The 18,771-nt window shown below is 41.1% G+C and overlaps 1 protein-coding gene across 1 annotated transcript in view; it reads left to right on the plus strand.

Annotated features, from left to right (window-relative positions):
• The window catches only part of AFF2 (AF4/FMR2 family member 2), a 365,980-nt gene that overhangs the window by 260,569 nt on the left and 86,640 nt on the right, over positions 1-18,771 (plus strand). The window contains exons 7-8 of the mRNA XM_044682529.1: positions 3,104-3,155; positions 18,300-18,337. Of these exons, the coding sequence (XP_044538464.1) occupies positions 3,104-3,155; positions 18,300-18,337 (90 nt within the window). The remainder of the gene's footprint in view (positions 1-3,103; positions 3,156-18,299; positions 18,338-18,771) is intronic.

An 18,771-nucleotide genomic window follows, 5' to 3' on the forward strand; every position in this document is an offset into this window, starting at 1 on the left:
AGCTGCTGATGACTCGATGGGTGCCCCAAACTTGCTCTATTTCTTTTTAGCTGGGTTCGGAGCTATAGGTGAGTGTGGAGGGGGTGGGGGTGGGGCGGTTGCTCAGCTCGCGATTGAGTGAGTGAGAGCCCTTTTTAGCTTGGAAATGTCTCGATTCCACGTACCTTCCACGCTGTGCCCTGTTGTGGGGTTCCTCCGTTCGTCTGGACTTGTTTTTATGTCCCCTTGAGGAGTTTTGTATGTTTCGGTCAGGAGAGGTTAAGAGCTGCTTCTTACTCTGCCGCCATCTTAACCCGGAAGCCCTCTCTGTCTTTTTTTAAAACCCTTACCTTCTGCCTTGGTTCTAAGGCAGAAGAGTGGTAAGGGCTAGGCAATGGGGGTCAGGTGACTTGCCCAGGTTCACACAGTGAGGAAGTATCTGAGGCCAGATATGGACCCAGGACCCCTGAGATGCCTGGCTACCCTCCTGAGTGGATTCTAACATATGGAAAGTGCTCTTTAATTCTTTTTTTAAAACCCTTACCTTCCATCTTGGAGTCAATACTCTGCTTTGGTTCTAAGGCAGAAGAGTGGTAAGGGCTAGGCAATGGGGGTTAAGTGACTTGCCCAGGGTCACTCAGCTAGGAAGTGTCTGAGGTCAGATCTGAACCCAGGACCTCCCGTCTCTAGGCCTGGCTCTCGATTCACTGAGCCACCCAGCTGTCCCCACCTCCTCCCTGTCTTTTAAAGCCTCATTCAGTTGCCTCCTCTGTCTGCTGAAGTGCACATTCACTGGCTTTCCCTTTACTAAGCCATCATCATCCTTGATCCATGCTGTTCTTCTAACACTGATCACATTCTTCCTTGCTCTCTGGTTATTTACAAACTTGTCTTATCCTTTCCACTGAATGAGAAACTTAAGGAAAGAACCAAAATCATCTCCTGTTCCTCTTTAGAACCCCATTGCTAATGGCTTACCTCTAGGATTTCCTTCCATTTGTATGTAGCTTTGCTTGTGCAGTTATTTGCATATTGTCTTCCCAACTCAAACGTGAGCCATGCATTACCTTTTCCGCCCCCTCTGGCACCTGGAACAGTGCCCAGCATATAGTAAGCACATAATTAATGCTTATTTACTGACCCCCCCCCCCGAAGGCCCGACCCACAGTCTCTCACAAATAGGCAGTGCTCCATAAATATTGTCAATTGAATTTCTAACTGTTCATTGCAAAATGAATAATGAAGTCTCTTAATGAAGCATTTGAATTTTTAATATTTGGATCCTCTAGCTAAAACGAACAGTACATTCCTTGTTCGTCATAGCATGCAAAAATGAATTCTGTGTTTGTAGTGATGAGTTTGTAACTGTTAAAGAAATGGCAAGACGCGATTTTTTTCCCCTTCTCTTTTGTCTTCTCTGTATCCGTTACCATCTTGAAGGGAATTGATAAATCCTGGAAATTTAGTTTATCTAACACCAACTCCAACAGTTGTCCTTCCTCCCGATCATATTTTATGCCCACCTTATCTTCTGAGACCTCAGTAAACATGCCATGTTCTTACAAGACAGAAAGTGATACTGATAGATGCTTTATTAGCAGGCTTTCTAGATGATCACTTTTCTTGGATATTTTCCTAATTTTAATGGAATCATTAATATCTTTTTTCAGATTGCCAATTTTAAAGTTTCCTTTTTGAGGGAGGCAGAATAATACCATAGACAGAATCACGACCGGGCCCCTGCCTGGTCTAGGTTGTCCTTCAGTCTGGGAAGCATTCCTGATTTCAACACTGTGAGGAATTCCAAATATGAGACCTTCCTTGGGTGAGGCGGCCCACAGCCCTTTGGAGACTTAAGTGCTCTGGAGCTGTCCAAGTAGACTCAGCTGATCCAAATGGTGGGCCACCTTCATAAGGTATAAAATCATCTTTGGCTTGTTACTAAGTGGGACAGGCCTAAAAGAATTGCCTTTTGGGGCATCTTAACTAGTATCCCAATAACAATAAGACCTTTTCTTTAAGGCTAGTGTGGTGTTCAGTGTGCAATGGTATATCTGTCCTGTTGCCACAACCAAGGACTATGGAAATAGATCACAAAGGATTGTTTTCCAATAGCGGGCAACACTGGAAATGATGCTCCCATAGAAACAAAGGCATCTATTCAATAAACAATTTTGAAAGTGCCATTTGATCTCCAAAGTTGGCTAAACTCATATTTTTCCAAGATGCTTTCTTTGCCTTTGAAAGAAATATTTCTTATCCGTGTCATAGGATCACATCTTTAGATTAAATTGTACAGGAAGACATCTGTCATATACCCAGGTGTTAATGACTGCTGGTCTCATGACCGGATCTTTTTGTGTCCAACAACAACAAAGGTCACCACAAGATAAATTACTTAGAGACTAGCTCTCTAAATGATTTCTCTTTATGAAAGGTTCCAGAAGGCTTTGACTAGGTTGCTCTGTTTAGCCTGTGGTTCTTTGTCTTTCATTTAGGATGACCATGAGACCTTGGTACTTTTAGCTGCTGGCCAGTCTCCAGCATGAGCTCAGTCCATTTCTTTGATATTGTATTAGCCCCAAATTGCAGAATCCAGTCCAAAATACATGAAAAAGGTTCTGTGCACAGCAAGTGTGGACTGTCTCTGGAGATGAGAAAATATTATTTCTTTTTGTCAAATAAAAATTCTTAATAGATCAAGCAATCCTGCAGGCTTCACTGATATTCTCAGTTTTCAAGAGAAAGTAGGAAGGCCTCCAACATATTGATGAAAAGTGGGACGGACTGGATAGGTAGGCACGTATGGGATACAATCTGCATTGTTGGAAGGAATGCCCACATCGATGAGAACTGAAATCCATATGACCCTTCCATACCAGCTCCATGGTTTGTAGAGGGAAATTGTGTGCAAATAGTGTCTATCTTTAGACAAGAGGTCACAGAGCCAAGCAGCTTATATACTCTTGAATCCATTCAATTATTCTTATGTTCTGTTGATGAGATTAATGGATATTTGTTGATTGTTGCTTGAATGATTAAAAGATAGATTCCATGACAATTATACATTTTTGAAAAGGATTTTAAAGTTTATAACTGAGGTTTGTTTATTTGTTTCTTGTAGAATGCTTGAAGACGACCTGAAAATTAGCAGTGATGAGGATGATATTGAGCAGGTAAGTGTACTGGATATCAGTGACATTGTTTGCATTTGAAAACAACCCCCATATATCTGTATATCTGTAGTCTGTAGCAAAGAGAGAGTGAAGGGCAAAAGTAGAGGCAGTTGCCCCAGCAGTGGGGGCAAAGTAGGGAGGAGTAGTACTGGAGTGGTTCGAGAGAGAAGAGGCGAGAAGTCATAGATCAACCATGTCACTTTACAGAGGAGGAAACTTGAATACCAGAAAATCTGAGTGACTTCATCCAGTTCTCAAAAATAACCAAGCGGCACAGCCAGGATTTGAACTCAGGCCTTTTTACCACACATTTTACCACACTGCCAACAAGTTACTATCAACTTGCTTAACACATTCTCTTTTCTAAAGACTTTTTTAATGTTACAGCTTGATGTATCAAGGCTCCCGAGAGAGTGTTTCAAGTCCACGTACAATAGATAAATCCAAGTTCTAAATGGGAAAGCTTCCAATTTGGCATTTTGGTCCCATACCTTTTACATTTTTGCCACTTCCCCCCATCAAAAACAATATTAAACATGCCAAGCAGACATACAGGTCATCTGCATAAACATCAACGAAGCAATTAGGATGCATTTAAATGCTAAGTTGAATTCCCTCAAATACCTAAACGGATCATGAGGCTGGCATGGGAACATTATCATATACAAATTAAAGATACCAAATGTTCAGCCTTGGAGCTTGGGGTTGTAAACAAAACTGAATACGATTCCTCTCTAAAGGAAGATGTGCTCTTTTCTTGCCTTTCACTGTTTATATCTACCAAGTCACCTATGCATATTAGTACATGTCAAGAAAATTTCACCCTGAAGACATTTGCAGCTTTGGGAATCTCTTCATATTCTCTGTTCTCCATCTCACTTTTTTTTCTTTTACCATTCTTTGGACCAAGTTTTTCCTCAAAAAAAAAAAGATATTTTAGCATCAATCCTGAGCCCTGAGCTGAAAGTGCTGTTTAATAATACGAGATACAGATACATTTCATCATTGAGAGATATAGGGTCCCTTCGAGAACTATATCCTTCCTGGGTGAGCCAGAGGGCTGCCAAAACATACAAACTGCTGTTCTCCACTTACCAAAACCAAACCATTTTTACCCTAACCCTGAAGTCCTCATTTTGCCGTGCCAAGTGATGAAGTTGATAGAACATCCCTGGATGCACAGATAGCTTTTTAGTCTGTTCGGTCCCAGGTGACAGAAGGTAATATGAGGCTCGTGTTAAGAATCTGCTAGGAATTGACTTGAGTTCACTAATGGCTGCATTTTGATGAATTTTGAACCAGTGATCAGAGGCTAAAATGATAGACTAGCCAATATAGGCTCTCTCTCAGCCCCCCTAGGAAAATGATATTAATCACGTTTCTCAAGAATAATTCTTTCCAAGTGCTCTTTTAATTTCAGTTCAATTCAGCAGACATTGATTGGTACCCCCTGTGTAAGAGGCATATAATTGTTGTGCTAGGCATTGGGGATAGAAAGTTGAATTCCAATAGCAACAACATTCCCCGGGCTTGTCAGACACCTACTATGCACTATTCTCTGGGGAAACACAGATAAAAATAAATCGGTTCTGCCCTCAAGGTGCTGACATGCTGCTGAGAGAAATAAAATGTTAACTAAAAACAAGGTAATTTCATGGTAGGGAAGAAAAGCTAATAAGTGGGGGAGTCAGGAAAGACATCCTGTAGGAGGTGGCCTGGAAGGAAACTAGGCATGCCCAAAGTATTTATTTGTAGTGAGATGAGAAAGGTTTCCAGGGATTGGGGGTAGGGGGGAGAAAGGGGAAGGGCAGGGCAAGCAGGAGATGAAGACTGTGCAAAAGCACTGATTCCAAAGAGATGGAATGTTGAGTATAAGAAATAGCAAATAAACCAGTTTGGCTAGCCCATAATGTTGCCGAGAGAGAGTAATGTGCAATGAAGACAGATTGTGAAGGTCTTTAAATACAAACAGAAGAGTTTGTACTTTATCCTCAAGTCAATTGGGAACCATTGAAGATTCTTGGGGAGAGATTAGATGGTAGTCTTGTGAGTAAAGAGAACGGGATGGATGCAGGAGAATTTGCAGATGTCGTGGAATCAACAAAGCTTGGCAAGTGATAGAAAATGTGGCATGAGAGACAGTGAATTAGGGACTGTGTGGTGATGATAATAAACAAGGGCAGCAGGTGGAGGATCACTGGATTTGTAGACAAGGTACTTGGGGTTAAGTCCCAGCTTGGTAACTTCCTAAGTGTATGACTTTGGCCAAGGCAGCTCCCCTCTACGGCCTCTAGTTTCTACCTTTCTAAAATTAGGCTTTTGGACTAGATGAGCCCTCTGATGTCTCTTCCATTTCTAATTCCTAAGCAGTATTTTGATGAGATTTTTCACCTTTTGGCCCACTATTGACATCATGTTTAAGAAGTCTTAGATTTGTAATTCATCACCCCCTCCATTCTTCATGTCTCCTTACCAGTCATTTTCAAGACAATATAAGTTGACTACCATTCTTTGAGTGCACGTGTGAGCCATGAGCTAGGCTGGGTTGTCTAATGATCATAGATGAAGTAGCATGATAAAGAGTGTTAGAAAACTTGACCCCTATTTATACCCGTGTGACTTTAGGCAAGTCATTTCTCTTGTCTGGTCCTTGGTTTACTTTTCAGTAAGAGAAGAGGGTTGGACTACATGATCTCTAGGGTTCCTTTCTGCTTCAAATCTATGACCATAAATGATTTGCTAGCATCTTTGCCCATAGTGATAGTCGAGTCAAGTCAACAAACAAAATTTGCAAGTGCATTACTGTGTTAGATGCTGTGCTAAGTCCCAGGGATACAAAGAAAGACAAGAGTGGGAGAGAACACTTTAACAAATATTTACATGTGAGATATACAGAGGGTTAATCTGAGGAAAGGTGCCAGCATTTAGGGGTGGGGCTATGAAAGGCCACTTCCAGAAGGGAAAATGTGAGCTGAGACTAGAAGGGAGGTAGAAAATAGAGAAAAAGAAGGCCATTCTAGGCATGGGGGACATCCAATAAAAAGTCAAGGGGAGGGGTCAGCTGGGTAGCTCAGTAGATTGAGAGCCAGGCCTAGAGACGGGAGGTCCTAGGTTCAAATCTGGCCTCAGACACTTCCCAGCTGTGTGACCCTGGGCAAGTCACTTGACCCCCATTGCCTACCCTTACCACTCTTCCACCTATAAGTCAATACACAGAAGTTAAGGGTTTAAAAATTAAAAAAAAAAAGTCAAGGGGGAGATGGAGTTTGGGGAACAAGGAAGAGCAAAGAGGTCAGTGTGGATGAGTCATAGAGTAGAGCAGCATGGAAAAGCACAAGAAGACCCAGAAAGTAGGAAGGGACCAAGTTATAAAGAGCTTTGAATGCCAAAGGGAAGATCTTGTATTTGATCCTGAAGGTGAGAGGGAACCACTGGAGTTTATTGAGTAAGACATGGTTGGACCTGCAATCAGAAGATCACTTGGAGAGCTGAGTTGGAAGAGATATAAGACAGGGTGATCAACCAAAAGGCTACTGCACTAATCCAGGTGGAAGACGATGAGGGCCTGTGCCAGGATAGGGCCAGCATCAAAGGAGAGGAAAGCCAAGGGTGAATGTAGAACCAGTAGGCTTTGATCCCAGACTGCTTTTGAGGAATGAGTGAGAGTGAGGAGTCAGTGATGACACAGAAATTGGGAGCCCGAGTGCCCCGGAGGACAGTGGTTCCTTGACAGTAACGAAGTTCTGAGGAGGGAAGCATTTGGGGAGAAAGACAGCAAGGCCAGTTTGGGACATGTTGCATTTGAGATGTCTGGGGCAGAAGCCACTGACCCCTTTCCTGTTGGGGGTTTTGTTGGCTTTTCATTTTCTGTCTGCTTTTGAGTTCTATGGGATTAAAGGAACCTTGAAAATGAGGGGTTAAACCTGGAATCAATTTTCTTTTCCAGCTGAGGAGCAGTTATTGATGCTCTGCTTGCAGTTCAATAAAAGATCTAAAGAGATAGACCTGTTGCTTCTCTTTCAATAGAAGCAGCTTAATCAGTCACAAATGTTGGGTTTTTTCTTTACAAAGAAATTGTATTGACAGGTTTATTAAAATGGCTGTCTCTAAAGTTTTAAGCTATCCACAGCTTGACCTATTCCAAAAGCCTTGCAAACACATGGGGGCCAGGCCCTAGAGCCCTCTGTGGCGTAGACTCAGCACCAGGTAAACATATGCTGGCTATCTCATTAGGTCCCATTTATGCAGGACAAAGGAGTAAGATGTTTCCGAAGTGCACTAATGTGAAGGCACCATAATGCAACCTTCCTACGTCATCGCTAACTCCCTGTGGAGTACTCTCTGGACCCGAAAAGCCTAAATTGGCAGGTAGACTTGGAGACAGACGCTAGGGCCTCAAAAGCGGTAGGCTCTGTCCAAAATGTCTTTTCGGGACTCTTGAGTATTAACAGGACCTTGTTAACCGGAACCCTCCGTAACTGTATCCTAGCCCAAACTCATTGCCAAACACCTTGGGTAGAGTCTTTCAACATAGACGGTTTCTCTGGCATTGGCACACATTGAAATCCCAGGCAGAATGGGGACAGTTGGAGACTGGCTAAAGGAAGCTCTCATGTTGTAATTTTGAAATTACCCAGCAATATCATAGGTGTTTCCGCAATGTGGAATACGGCCAGCTGTGTTTCACTGGTGACCGGGATCAGCAAAAGCGGATGCTTTCTGGGCCTCATAAGCTGTGCTGCCCAGCTCAAATGAGCTTTGGAGCACAAAGCATCCTAATAAGATGTGTTTGGAGATGGAATTTGAAGTGAGTGTTGTATTTTCTTTAACCTTCTGCCTGAGGGAGAGCTTCTTCCCCTTTGAGATGGTCCCTAATCAAAGGGCTTTGGAAGCTGGGCAGCTTTGCTATTGGTGTTGTTAACATGAGTAGCACTTTACTAAGAGAATAGCATAAAATATTTGTCTTTTCTATTCTCCCCTTTACTTCCTGATTTTCTCTTACATGCGATGATTCACACGTACAAACCAGGTGGATTTTAATCCAGGGTTTTGATCCAGATTTTCTATTTAATCCTAGTCTCCTTTTGAGACCTAGCTTAACATCAGATACTTGCATGTCAAACGAATCTCTGAGGAGGAACTACAACAGAATTGTGGCAGCCTTGGGCGATTCTTCCAACTGTGTCTTGCACACAAAGCTTTCGCAGAATTTGGTCAGGGAAAATTAAAAGTATTTTCTCAATACCACCAAAAAATAGCATTTTCTCGTGTTTAAGTTGGTGAATGAAAGAAAGGAAGTAGGGAGGAGAGAGAAAATATACAAAAATAACACGAGGAACTCTCAGTGGTGCACAGTTGTGGAAGCCTCTGAATAACCAGAAGTTGGCCTGAGGACCCGGAAGAGGAAGGGCATCAAAAAGAGGTCGAAGTAAACAAAAGAGCAGGAGAGACAACTTTGAACAGTCTCATGAGATCATTTCCAAACTAAGGATCCTGATAAAAGACAGATGAAACTGTAATGCTTCTAAAGTAAGTTGTGTTTTGGTTAACTTTAGCATACGTAAGAATATCAACTTCTTAACAACTTTACCTGAAGTCTAGGAAAAATGGTAAAGATGCATGCCCATTTGCCCATCCTCCCAGCAACTGGTTTGGAAATTAATCTACTGTGTCTGAGTGCATTCAGTCAACATATCCAGCCACAACCAAAACTATTTTGTAGCCCCAGTGATCAAAACTTACCCTTACCAAACCAGTCGTTCCCTCCCCAAGGTTTCTCTCAATGGCCATTGACTTTGTTATCAGTCCAACAACTCTTCTGTAATGGCATCAATAGTGTACATAGTGAGAGAGGTCAGCTTGTCAAAGCTACAGAAAAATCAGATGGATTAGGATGAAACTCACTGCCAGATACCTCAGGTAAAATCTCTTAACACAGATGGTTTCTCTTTCATTGGCGCCCAATGAAATCTCGGGCCGAATGGAGACGGTTGAAGACTGGCTAAAGAAAACTCTCATCTTGTAATTTTGAAATTATCCAGCAATTAGATAATAAGAGAGGAAATTTTAATTTATTCATTAATGACAGGAAAGTGAATAGGATAACATATAAGGTTAATAGAATAACATTGGCCTTTATATTCCCCAGATTGTATATGCCATTCTGCTTTATTAACATAGAGACTAGATTAATAAGAAAATGCTTAGGGCTTGTATGATGTGATTTTTAATATGCTCCAGGCAACTATTTCACTGTTTAGGAACCTGCATGCTGAATTTTTCCATTGTAATTAGATCTGCTATTCTTAGTCCCAAATGTTTTGACTTATGATATGCATATAATAGACTATCCATGAATACACACAGATGTATAGCCATGTGACACAGCTCAAGGTGCCATAGCTAAAAACCATCAGTTGGCTTATGTCCACAGAAGGGAGGAACAGTTAGCCAATGAGCCAATTAATTTTCAGTGTATACTTTAATTACAGCCACTACTTCTTGCTTGTTTAACTTAAAATGGCGGCTCTTTTTTGTTGTTGTTGTTGCTGTTGTCGTCATTCTTGTAACTCCTAGATGGGCCTGAAGTGCAGCTTCATTTTAGCCTAAAGGAAGTAGGAAGAAGAAGGGAAGTAAAAGCATATGGATGCTATTTACATATAGCAAAGAGCATTGTAGTGCAAAAATTGGCCCTCTAACCTCAAGGTTGTCCATATTGCATGTTCCAGGCTACTAGGTCCCCCTCGACTCCAAATAAATCAGTGACCCACGTCCAGAGTGGGAAAAAAAAGCCAAAAAGTGATCTCTAGGTCATTAGTAGCCTTAATAAATGAGCCCATGGTGCTCAAACGGTTAAATTTCCAGGCTATATTTCGTATTAAGGAGCCAAGTTCAGCCAAAATTGAAAATAGGTTATCATCTCTGTTTAAGAAAACCTTTTTGCCTTGATAAAAACAAATATAAGCATGCACGAAATGAAATTGTACAGTCTGTACCATTGGTGACCAGACTGAAGTTTCGCCATTGGTTTAAGGAGGCTCATAGCAATATTACACTACTCTTTTATTTGTCGTTTGAGTTGAAGAGCTGGGGATTTCGGATTTGGGCTTTGTAGCCCAAGCCTAATGTAGCCTGCTGCTTAAATGCATCCTGCCTACTACGAAGGGCATGAGGCATCCTGCAAAAACCAAGGGCTTGTGCCCCCTCATTTAGAGGAGAAGCTGGAACGAAAACAGAACAGAGTTCATTGTGAAGCTGCCACGTCTTTCATTTATTTCTCGTGAGCAAATTATTATTAATTTCTTGTGAGCAAAGAAGAAAGTATTTTAACTCTTTAGAAAAACTGCCAGAATCGGAGCTAAGATAAGCAGATCGTATAGGCCTTGACTCTTGTTCATGTGAACTTTGGTCTGAGGCAGAAAACTGGCCTCGTGGAATTGGTCTTGAGTCTCTCTCGTGGAATCAGAGGGAGGCTTGGGATTCTCCCCTGCTTGAGGGTTTCACTTCTGATTTGACTAGCTAGAAACTTCTTTTTACCATTTACCTCCTGTTTTCTCTGAACAAGGAGCGGCAAGGAGGCCCTTCTCAGCAGCTGGGAGCAAGAGATGGGGTGCACCAGGGCCTAAGCCAAGGCAGGACCAGGAAAGAGGGGGCCTAATGAAATCCTACATTTTAAACCCACAAATGCAGAGAGTTTTCTGATCTTCAGTGACTGGTATACACAATTACTAAATGACATTTCTGGTAGAGGAAAGAAATGCCTCAAGTAAATACAGATAAGCTTTGCTTTCTATTTACTCCCCTCATGATTATTAGTGTCAACAGAGAACTTCTTGTGACTGAAAGAGGCTTCTAAATAGAAACCAATTAATATGAGGCAGCAGGGGAGGGGGTCCACTGAATCATAAGCAGAAACTCAAGGCTTTTAAAGAATATGGTCAGTTGACAAATAGGTGTTTCCAAAGGTATTTATTTCCAGTAGAACAATAGTTGTAGGGAGAACAGTGTAAGTACTTCAGAGCAGTGTTCATGTCAGCTTTGGACCGGCCGCTTAAAAAATTCCCACTGATCTCTTTGCTATCTAAATGCTCATGAAGACAAAAGGAACGAGTGTTAAACCAAAATTGTCTGTGCACATCTAGACCCTTTTTTTTGGTTTCTGATGGACAACCTAAAGATGACAGTGAGTCCGTTCCCCTCATTGGGAAGGGGCCAGAGGCAGTGGGAGACTTAATCTACGCCCACTCCCCTCCTCCCATCCCCACCCCATGAGCTCTGAGTTGCTACTTAGTGTTGCTACAACCCGAAAGAATATTCCTGGCAACATTATTCCAAGGGGGGGTTGCGACATGGCTGGAGGGTGAAGTGGGATCCCTAACCTACCACCTCACAGATTGGAGACCGCCATTCCATTGCCAACGACTGCATAGATGGAGAAAGGGAGACCATTTCTTCTCTTCATCTAGGCTCAAGATTAGAACATAGGATGCTAAATCCTTTATAGGCAGGTCAGGAATAGAACATGTTAGTTGAAATCTTCCTGTGGATTGTGGTTGTCCTACCAAATCAGCCAACATCTAGACCTAAGATTAAATCACTTAGATCAGTGATGGGCAAACTGTGGTCCTCTGAAATGTTCTATCCGGCCGCACGGCATTATTCCTAATCTGACAAATGCAATGATTAGGATACAAATCTTTGAAACTTCGAAAGAGCTGCCTTAGAAACAGACTGACAGATGAGCATTTCCTTTCCTTTGGCCCCCCCCCTCTTTAAAAAATTTGCCCATCACTGGCTTAGATATAGATATTTGCATGGATGCATGGACTGAGTTTGTCCTGTCTCATCCCCTTCCTCTGGCTTCATGTAGACAGCCTGTAAATAAATAGCAAGGAAGAACCTCTGGACTCCCGAACTAGAAGAGTCTTTTGTGTTGGCTCCTTCCTCCATGCTCAGTAAAACGATTACTTTGAATTCCTCTATTGTAGGTATGTGTCTGCTAAGTGATTTTACCCGTTCTTATAGTTATTGATCACAGTACATCCAAGTGCATCAATGATGAAGTCATTTGTTAATGAATTAGTTTGTTTCAGGTTTTTCTCCTGAAATGGTAGATCGATTCAATTTGCCAATATAGCCTGCTAGGGTTATAGCACGGTTGTGTCTCCACACCACCAGGGCTATGAAGTGAAGAGAGAATGATTGCGCTCCTTGGACTCATCTAGGTTCCTAACCCTCTCTAAGGGTCTCCACTTCCTCAATGTTACATAGACACAGCCAGTGCACGTGTATTCTTAAAAGATATTAATTGGAGGGTTTGAGCAACCACCAAGCATGATACATTTAGCTAAGAAGGTAAAGGGATATATGTAGAACAATCAATGATAATAAAATCCCATTTGATGTGTGACTGACAGGAGTATTATTATAGCTAGGGAAAAAAAGCAATACCCAAACAGGCTGCCTTGTGAAATTAGTCCAGGGTTTAGAATATCTCCAGGCCATCTCAGTACTCACCTTGATAATCTTACCACACAGAAAACATAGTTATCTCCTTTGAGTCATTTTGTAATTTAGAAAAATTGTATTGAAGTTACCTTATATGAAATCTCACAGAAGGGAATAGGTGGGTCATTCGTTAAATCTGGGTATAAACACAGGTCGATTCTCAAGATCCCCAACCATTCTTGAAACTTTAGAGTTCATCTATCTGATGTGTTAGGATCATACCTAATAAATCAGAGGATTATTAGGTAAGATTTGACTACCTTAAAAATTCCCACAGTTACATATGAACTTTTCAAATGCCTCGATTCCTGAGTTTTTCCTTAAAAGAATTTTGTGTGTGTGCTATTGATGAAATTCCCTGGATATGGGATGTTGTCCTGCTATCGCTGGTATTGTCTGTGAAGGCTGGGCAGTATTATGGTTAGTGTAATGAAGTGTGACTCAAGCCCTATCCCCTGTTTCTGACTGTACCCATCAGGATCATAGGATTTCAATCAGGAAAGGAGGTTAGGGATAATCGACTCTAGGCTTCTCAGTTTACAGAAGAAGAAATTGAAGCCCAGAAAGGAAAAAAAAAAGGTACCCCATGATCTCTCAGGTAGCAAGTAGCAAATCTGGCATGAGTGGGCCCTGCCAGTCTAACTTTATTTCCTTTTTTGACCCAGGAAGTAGACTGATCAAGTGGGAAATGGTCATAGCTGGATTTTATTTTAACTTTTTTGACAACTGGATTTCAACTAGCAAACAATTGGACGGCTCCTCTGAGGCTATCCTAATGGAGAGAGTATAGTGGTTTGGGCTAGTACTTTTGGATTCAGCATTGGGTGACTAGATCCAAAGAGCCCTCATTAATGGATTCTTTTGGAGGGAAGATTCTAATCTAACACTGCAGAGATCTTTTTGTGACCTTGTGTTCTTTAACAGTTTTATTAGGCTCAGTTCTGGGCCCTCTTCTCTTTTTTCTTCTACACTCTCAATTGGTGATCTGGTTATCTTGGGTAGATTCAATTATCATTTGTTTGCAAGTATTTCTTAGATCCATATATCCAGCCCCAACCTTCCTTTCTTTTGAGCTTTAACCACACATCAACAAATGTTGGAAATGGGTATTTCCAACTGGATTGTCAATAGACATCTCAGATTTGGCATTTCAAAACAGAACTCATTATCCACACACCCAACACTCTCCTTTGTCCTATTTGCCTCTTAAGGACACCACCAACCTTTCAGTCACCCCAGTTTACAACCTGGAAGCCAACCTTGACTTTTTACCCTCCCTCACCCCACTCCACCCCAATATACAGTCAATTGCCAAATTTTGTTGCTTCCGTGTTGACACCGTCTCTTCTCCCCTCGCTTATCTCTCCTCCACACAACTGCTAAAGTAATATTCCTCAAGCACAGATCTGACTCAGGTGTTCTTCTTCCCAGTAAACTTCAATGGCTCCTATTAACTCTATGATAAAATGTAAATTCCTCTGTTTGGAATTTTTAAAGCGCTTTGCATTCCTCTCCTTCATGTAGTTGAGTTTTAGAATTCACTCCCTCCTGAGTTTTGAGTAGTAGGAAGGAAGGAAACAAGCATTTATTAGACACCGACTATGTGCTAGAATTTGAACCCGGGCCTTCCTCACTTCAGAGCCAACATTTTTATCTATCCGCTGCAGTTCCTAGCTGCTATGAGGAGGAGCTGTCAGAGAAATGGTCATTGCGAAGCTGACATTGGTAGGGAGCGTAAGGGGGAGATGCCTACATTCCCTATTGAAGTGATGGTCACTTTGGATTCTACATCATTATGTAAATCTAATAATATAATTGGTATGTTTCATAGTCTGGTATGTTATTTGATCTTAAATATAGACATGCTCAAATTCACAAGGAAAGTAGGTGATTTATATCTTCATCCCATTGCATATTCTTCTATCATACAGCCTTCTTCTCAAGCTTCACTCCCACCTTGCACTTTACGTATAATTTTAGGAAAACAGCATAAAATCAGGAGAATTATCAAGAACATTGGCAAGAGCAGAGATCACTATCTTTCTAGAAGAGCCACCCAACATTCTCTGAAAGGGGGATAGAGGTTACTAAAACCCAGAAATTAGAGGTCAAAATGACATGATGATCTCACCTCCATTTTCTAATCTGTTTAAATTACCGTAACACATCTTTTAAAACTCATAATTAACTATGTTCCCAATATGCCCCCTTTTCACTGCTCAGGGAATTACATGATAGCTGTATCGTGTTTGTTCGATTATTTGTGATCTATTATTACCCATGCCTGGCACATGCATCTGTCATGTGGAATTGTCTGCTCAACACCCATCATTTCAGGAGGTAAATCTCCTCACCTTTCTATTTCAATGGAAAAGCTTTGGCCATTTAGGACCATATAAAAGTTGTGTGAAAAGAATCTATTTGGAGAAATCACAAAATCTTTTCATTGATGTCTCTTCAATCATTTAACATCATTTGAAAATTATCAGACATCTTAAAAGAAATGCAAATGATTAATAGCCTATGAAAGAATGCCCCGAGTAACTAATAGTAAGAGCAGTGCAAATCCAAAACATGCTGAGGTTTCCCCCTTATATCCAGAAAATTGGCAAAGGGAGTCAGCTGGGCAGCTCAGTGGATTGAGAGCCAGGCCTAGAGATGAGAGGTCCTGGGTTCAAATGTGGCCTCAGATACTTCCCAGCTGTGTGACCTTGGGCAAGTCACTTAACCCCTATTGCCTAGCTCTTACCGCTCTTCTGCTTTGGAATTAATGCACGGTGTATTGATTCCAAGACGGAAGGTGAGGGTTTTTTATTAAAAAAGAAAATTGGCAAAGATGAAAAAAAATGAGAATAGTAGTGGAGGAGGTTATATAACAGTCACACCAATGCATTGTTAGTGGAGCTATGAATTAGTATAACTATTCTCAAATCAATTTGGAATTGTGCTAAGAAAGTGCCTAAAATGTCCCTATTCTTTGGTCCAGAGGTTCTACTGCTAAGTTTATTCCCCAAAGAAGTTATTGACAAAAAAGCTTCAAATACACCAAAATATTAATAGCAGCACTTGAAATGGCACTCCTTCCCCTTTCACTGCTTTGCAGAGGTAGAGGTCCATTGGCATGGAACACTTAGAGCAAAGTGTTTGAATGTATTATTAAACCATTTTACTCAGTTTTTCCCCTTTAAAAAATTCTTTGTTTTAAGAGGTTGCTTTGGGGGAGAGTGAAGAATACAGGGATCAATCTAAGCAATGTTAAAACAAAAGATATCAATTAAAATCTATTTTTTAATGAGGGGCAGAAACTATATACTGGATAGACTCAATACGTTCATTCTCTTTCATGAGAATAGAATGGAGAGGCAGAGAGAGACTTGAGAAGGATAGCCAGGAACACCCCTGACTAAAGCTGGGAATTTCAAACTGACGGAAAGTTAATTACTAAAGCAGAGGGAATGATTCAACCGAGACAATCTAAGTCAGTAGCAACCTAGGAAAAAAGTTGTTTGAAGGAAGTATTTTCCTGTATTGGTTATATAAAAGACTACATTTCAAAGAGTCCTGCCCAAAACACAATTGCATTTCTCCTGATCATAGGGAAATAATTAGCTCAAATTGACTGGCTTGATGTACAGATAGCACTTTCAGATGATACTTTTTTTTAATCAAAGCTCCAGTTCCTCACTGTCCCCCCTTTGATTTCTTTCTCCACCCCGCCTTTGTTCCTGGGCATGTTCGTAATGATGCAGTCTCTCTGCTCTGAAAGGAATTGCACACATACTTGAACTTAGTGCCAAGTGACTTTTAGTAATAGGAGTTATTCTAACTAAAAATGAGGACAATCCAGCTAGCTTTCACAGTTTTGAGGAGCTAGCAAAGGTTTGATCTTAATTTTCCCCCAAACTACCTTTCTCTGTCTTGCTATCCCAAACTGCTTTCCTTTAGCCAAGATGAGCAGGAGGCTTGTGGATGTGCAGCAAGAGTCTGATGGACATTTGGCTCAGCATCTTGCTCTTCCTCATCTGGTAGACTTGTGAAGATCAACACCATTAGCAGAAAGACTCACTTTGGTATATGGCCTGAATTAGTGATTCCCTCCCCGCCATGATTAGGTCACCAAATTCTAGGTGTTATAAGAGCCAACAAGAGATTGCCTGTTTCCTTCTTTTAAGCTGTTCTGTCTTCTGTTTGCCTTCTTGCCATGTTAGCACTTGCAAATTTTAGACTCGGGCAAAGGATGGACATATAATTCTTGACTCCATTGCCCTATCAAAAATAATGGTTATTTCTTTAGCAACCAGATCTAAATTTTATCAGACCAAGCGAATGAAGATTCCAAAATCAAAATGTGTTGGATTTAGATTTAGAAGGATGATGTTATTGAACAAGAATGCTTAAAAGAGCTTATATTTCTAATGTTCCATTGTGTGCAATCTCTGTTAAGAATTTTATTTTTTTCTCATCTCTATCTCTGGTCCACCCTACCTTCCTCTCCTTCTTTCTCCCTCCTGCAGAGTCTTTATGAAACTGATACCACTCCCTGGACATTGTAAAAGGATTTGGCTTGATGTTATCCTTGTTTTTTTTTCAAAAACTTCCCCTTCTATTAATATGATTTATTTAGTTTCAGTGCAATTGAGAAATCTATGAGTTTGTTTGTGATACCATAATTATGATATAGAAATGGGAGGGGAAATCATCCCGAAAAACCTCCAGGTGTTTGAACACTTTGGTAGACTGTAACCATTCTACCATCGGTGCCCCCAGCTGTGTTGCTTAGCAACATTTTAATTCAAGAAGAATCGAAGGAGATGAAATCCCTGTGGAGAGGGAAAGAGAAATAAGAGGGCCGTTGACAGATGATCTGAGTTGTTTCTTCTAATATACTGTGAAGATCACTAGCTCTTTTCATGAATGATAAATGGACTGTACACAGATCAATGGATTCAGCAATAAACTGGAACCCAGGCTCCACGTCCAAGCTGGTACAGGCCAAGAGGCCCAGAGATTGACTCATTTAGTTGATTTGAGCTCTGTTTTCTCAGAGGCTTCACGAGTATAAATTGATCTGAGCTTTTGGTCATCCTTTGCCCTTTGGTGGTGTTGGCTAATAAAAAACAATCTGAAAACAAATGTTGCTTGGACCCATGGTCATGAGAGCGTTATGGTGGTCATAGGAGGGATCTGTGATGACGTTCAGATGAGGGTTCCATGCCATCAACCTCACAATATAACTAGAATTCCATATGAACAACTCCTCCAGCCCTCCTCTCCCACTCCATTCAAAGAAAATTCACATTCATAGATGCCAGAAGGAAGAAAGGCGTATGACAAGAATTAGAGCCCAAGCAGTACTCTTCACTCGGTACTTTTGGGATTCCTGCTGGATACTAGATGCAGGCGTGTGCTGTCATGTCAGCGTCTGGAAGCAGACCTAGGGTAGGTGAAAATATTCCTGTGAAGAGACAAATTTTCGTTTTTTGTTGTTTCCGGCTCTTCTTTCCTGAGGCAGTCTGCTTTGGTTTGCTTAGTATGTTGCTGTGAAGCATTCTGACAGTGTACATTGTTTTGGTAATCGATTGGGAAGATTATGCCTACTACCATTGCTTAATTGTTTGTTTTTTCTTTCATTCACAGGACATTGAAAAGGCAAAACCCATGGACATTCCTTCAAAGTAAGTTCTTTTTTTGTCAGTTGGAAATTTCAACTTTAATAATCTTGGTGCAAAGAAAAATAATTTAGTATTGAGAGACAGAGAGAGAGAGAGAGAGAGAGAGAGAGAGAGAGAGTGAGTGAGTGACTGGAATTTGATTTAATCCTGAATTGTAGCCATAAAAAATTCTCATAATCAGTAGGGGCCTGCTTTGGTTTTGCCCATATCCCTGATGAGAAAATGCCCTAAGTTGGGCCCAGTTTACATAAATTAATATGTGCGTTCTATGAATAGCTGCCAAATAATATTATAATCATTTTAGACAAATAGTACTTCTGGCCTTGCGGGCTTTGCACATGCTACAAAGATTACATTTTTAATTGCAAGCCTTAGAAAGATCTGACAGAGAGGGAAATCACTGAAAGTATGCCAAATGCTTTCTAGCCACGTGGGAA

The sequence above is a fragment of the Gracilinanus agilis genome, chromosome X (genome assembly GCF_016433145.1).
Source record: "Gracilinanus agilis isolate LMUSP501 chromosome X, AgileGrace, whole genome shotgun sequence".
NCBI classification, from domain to species: domain Eukaryota; kingdom Metazoa; phylum Chordata; class Mammalia; order Didelphimorphia; family Didelphidae; genus Gracilinanus; species Gracilinanus agilis.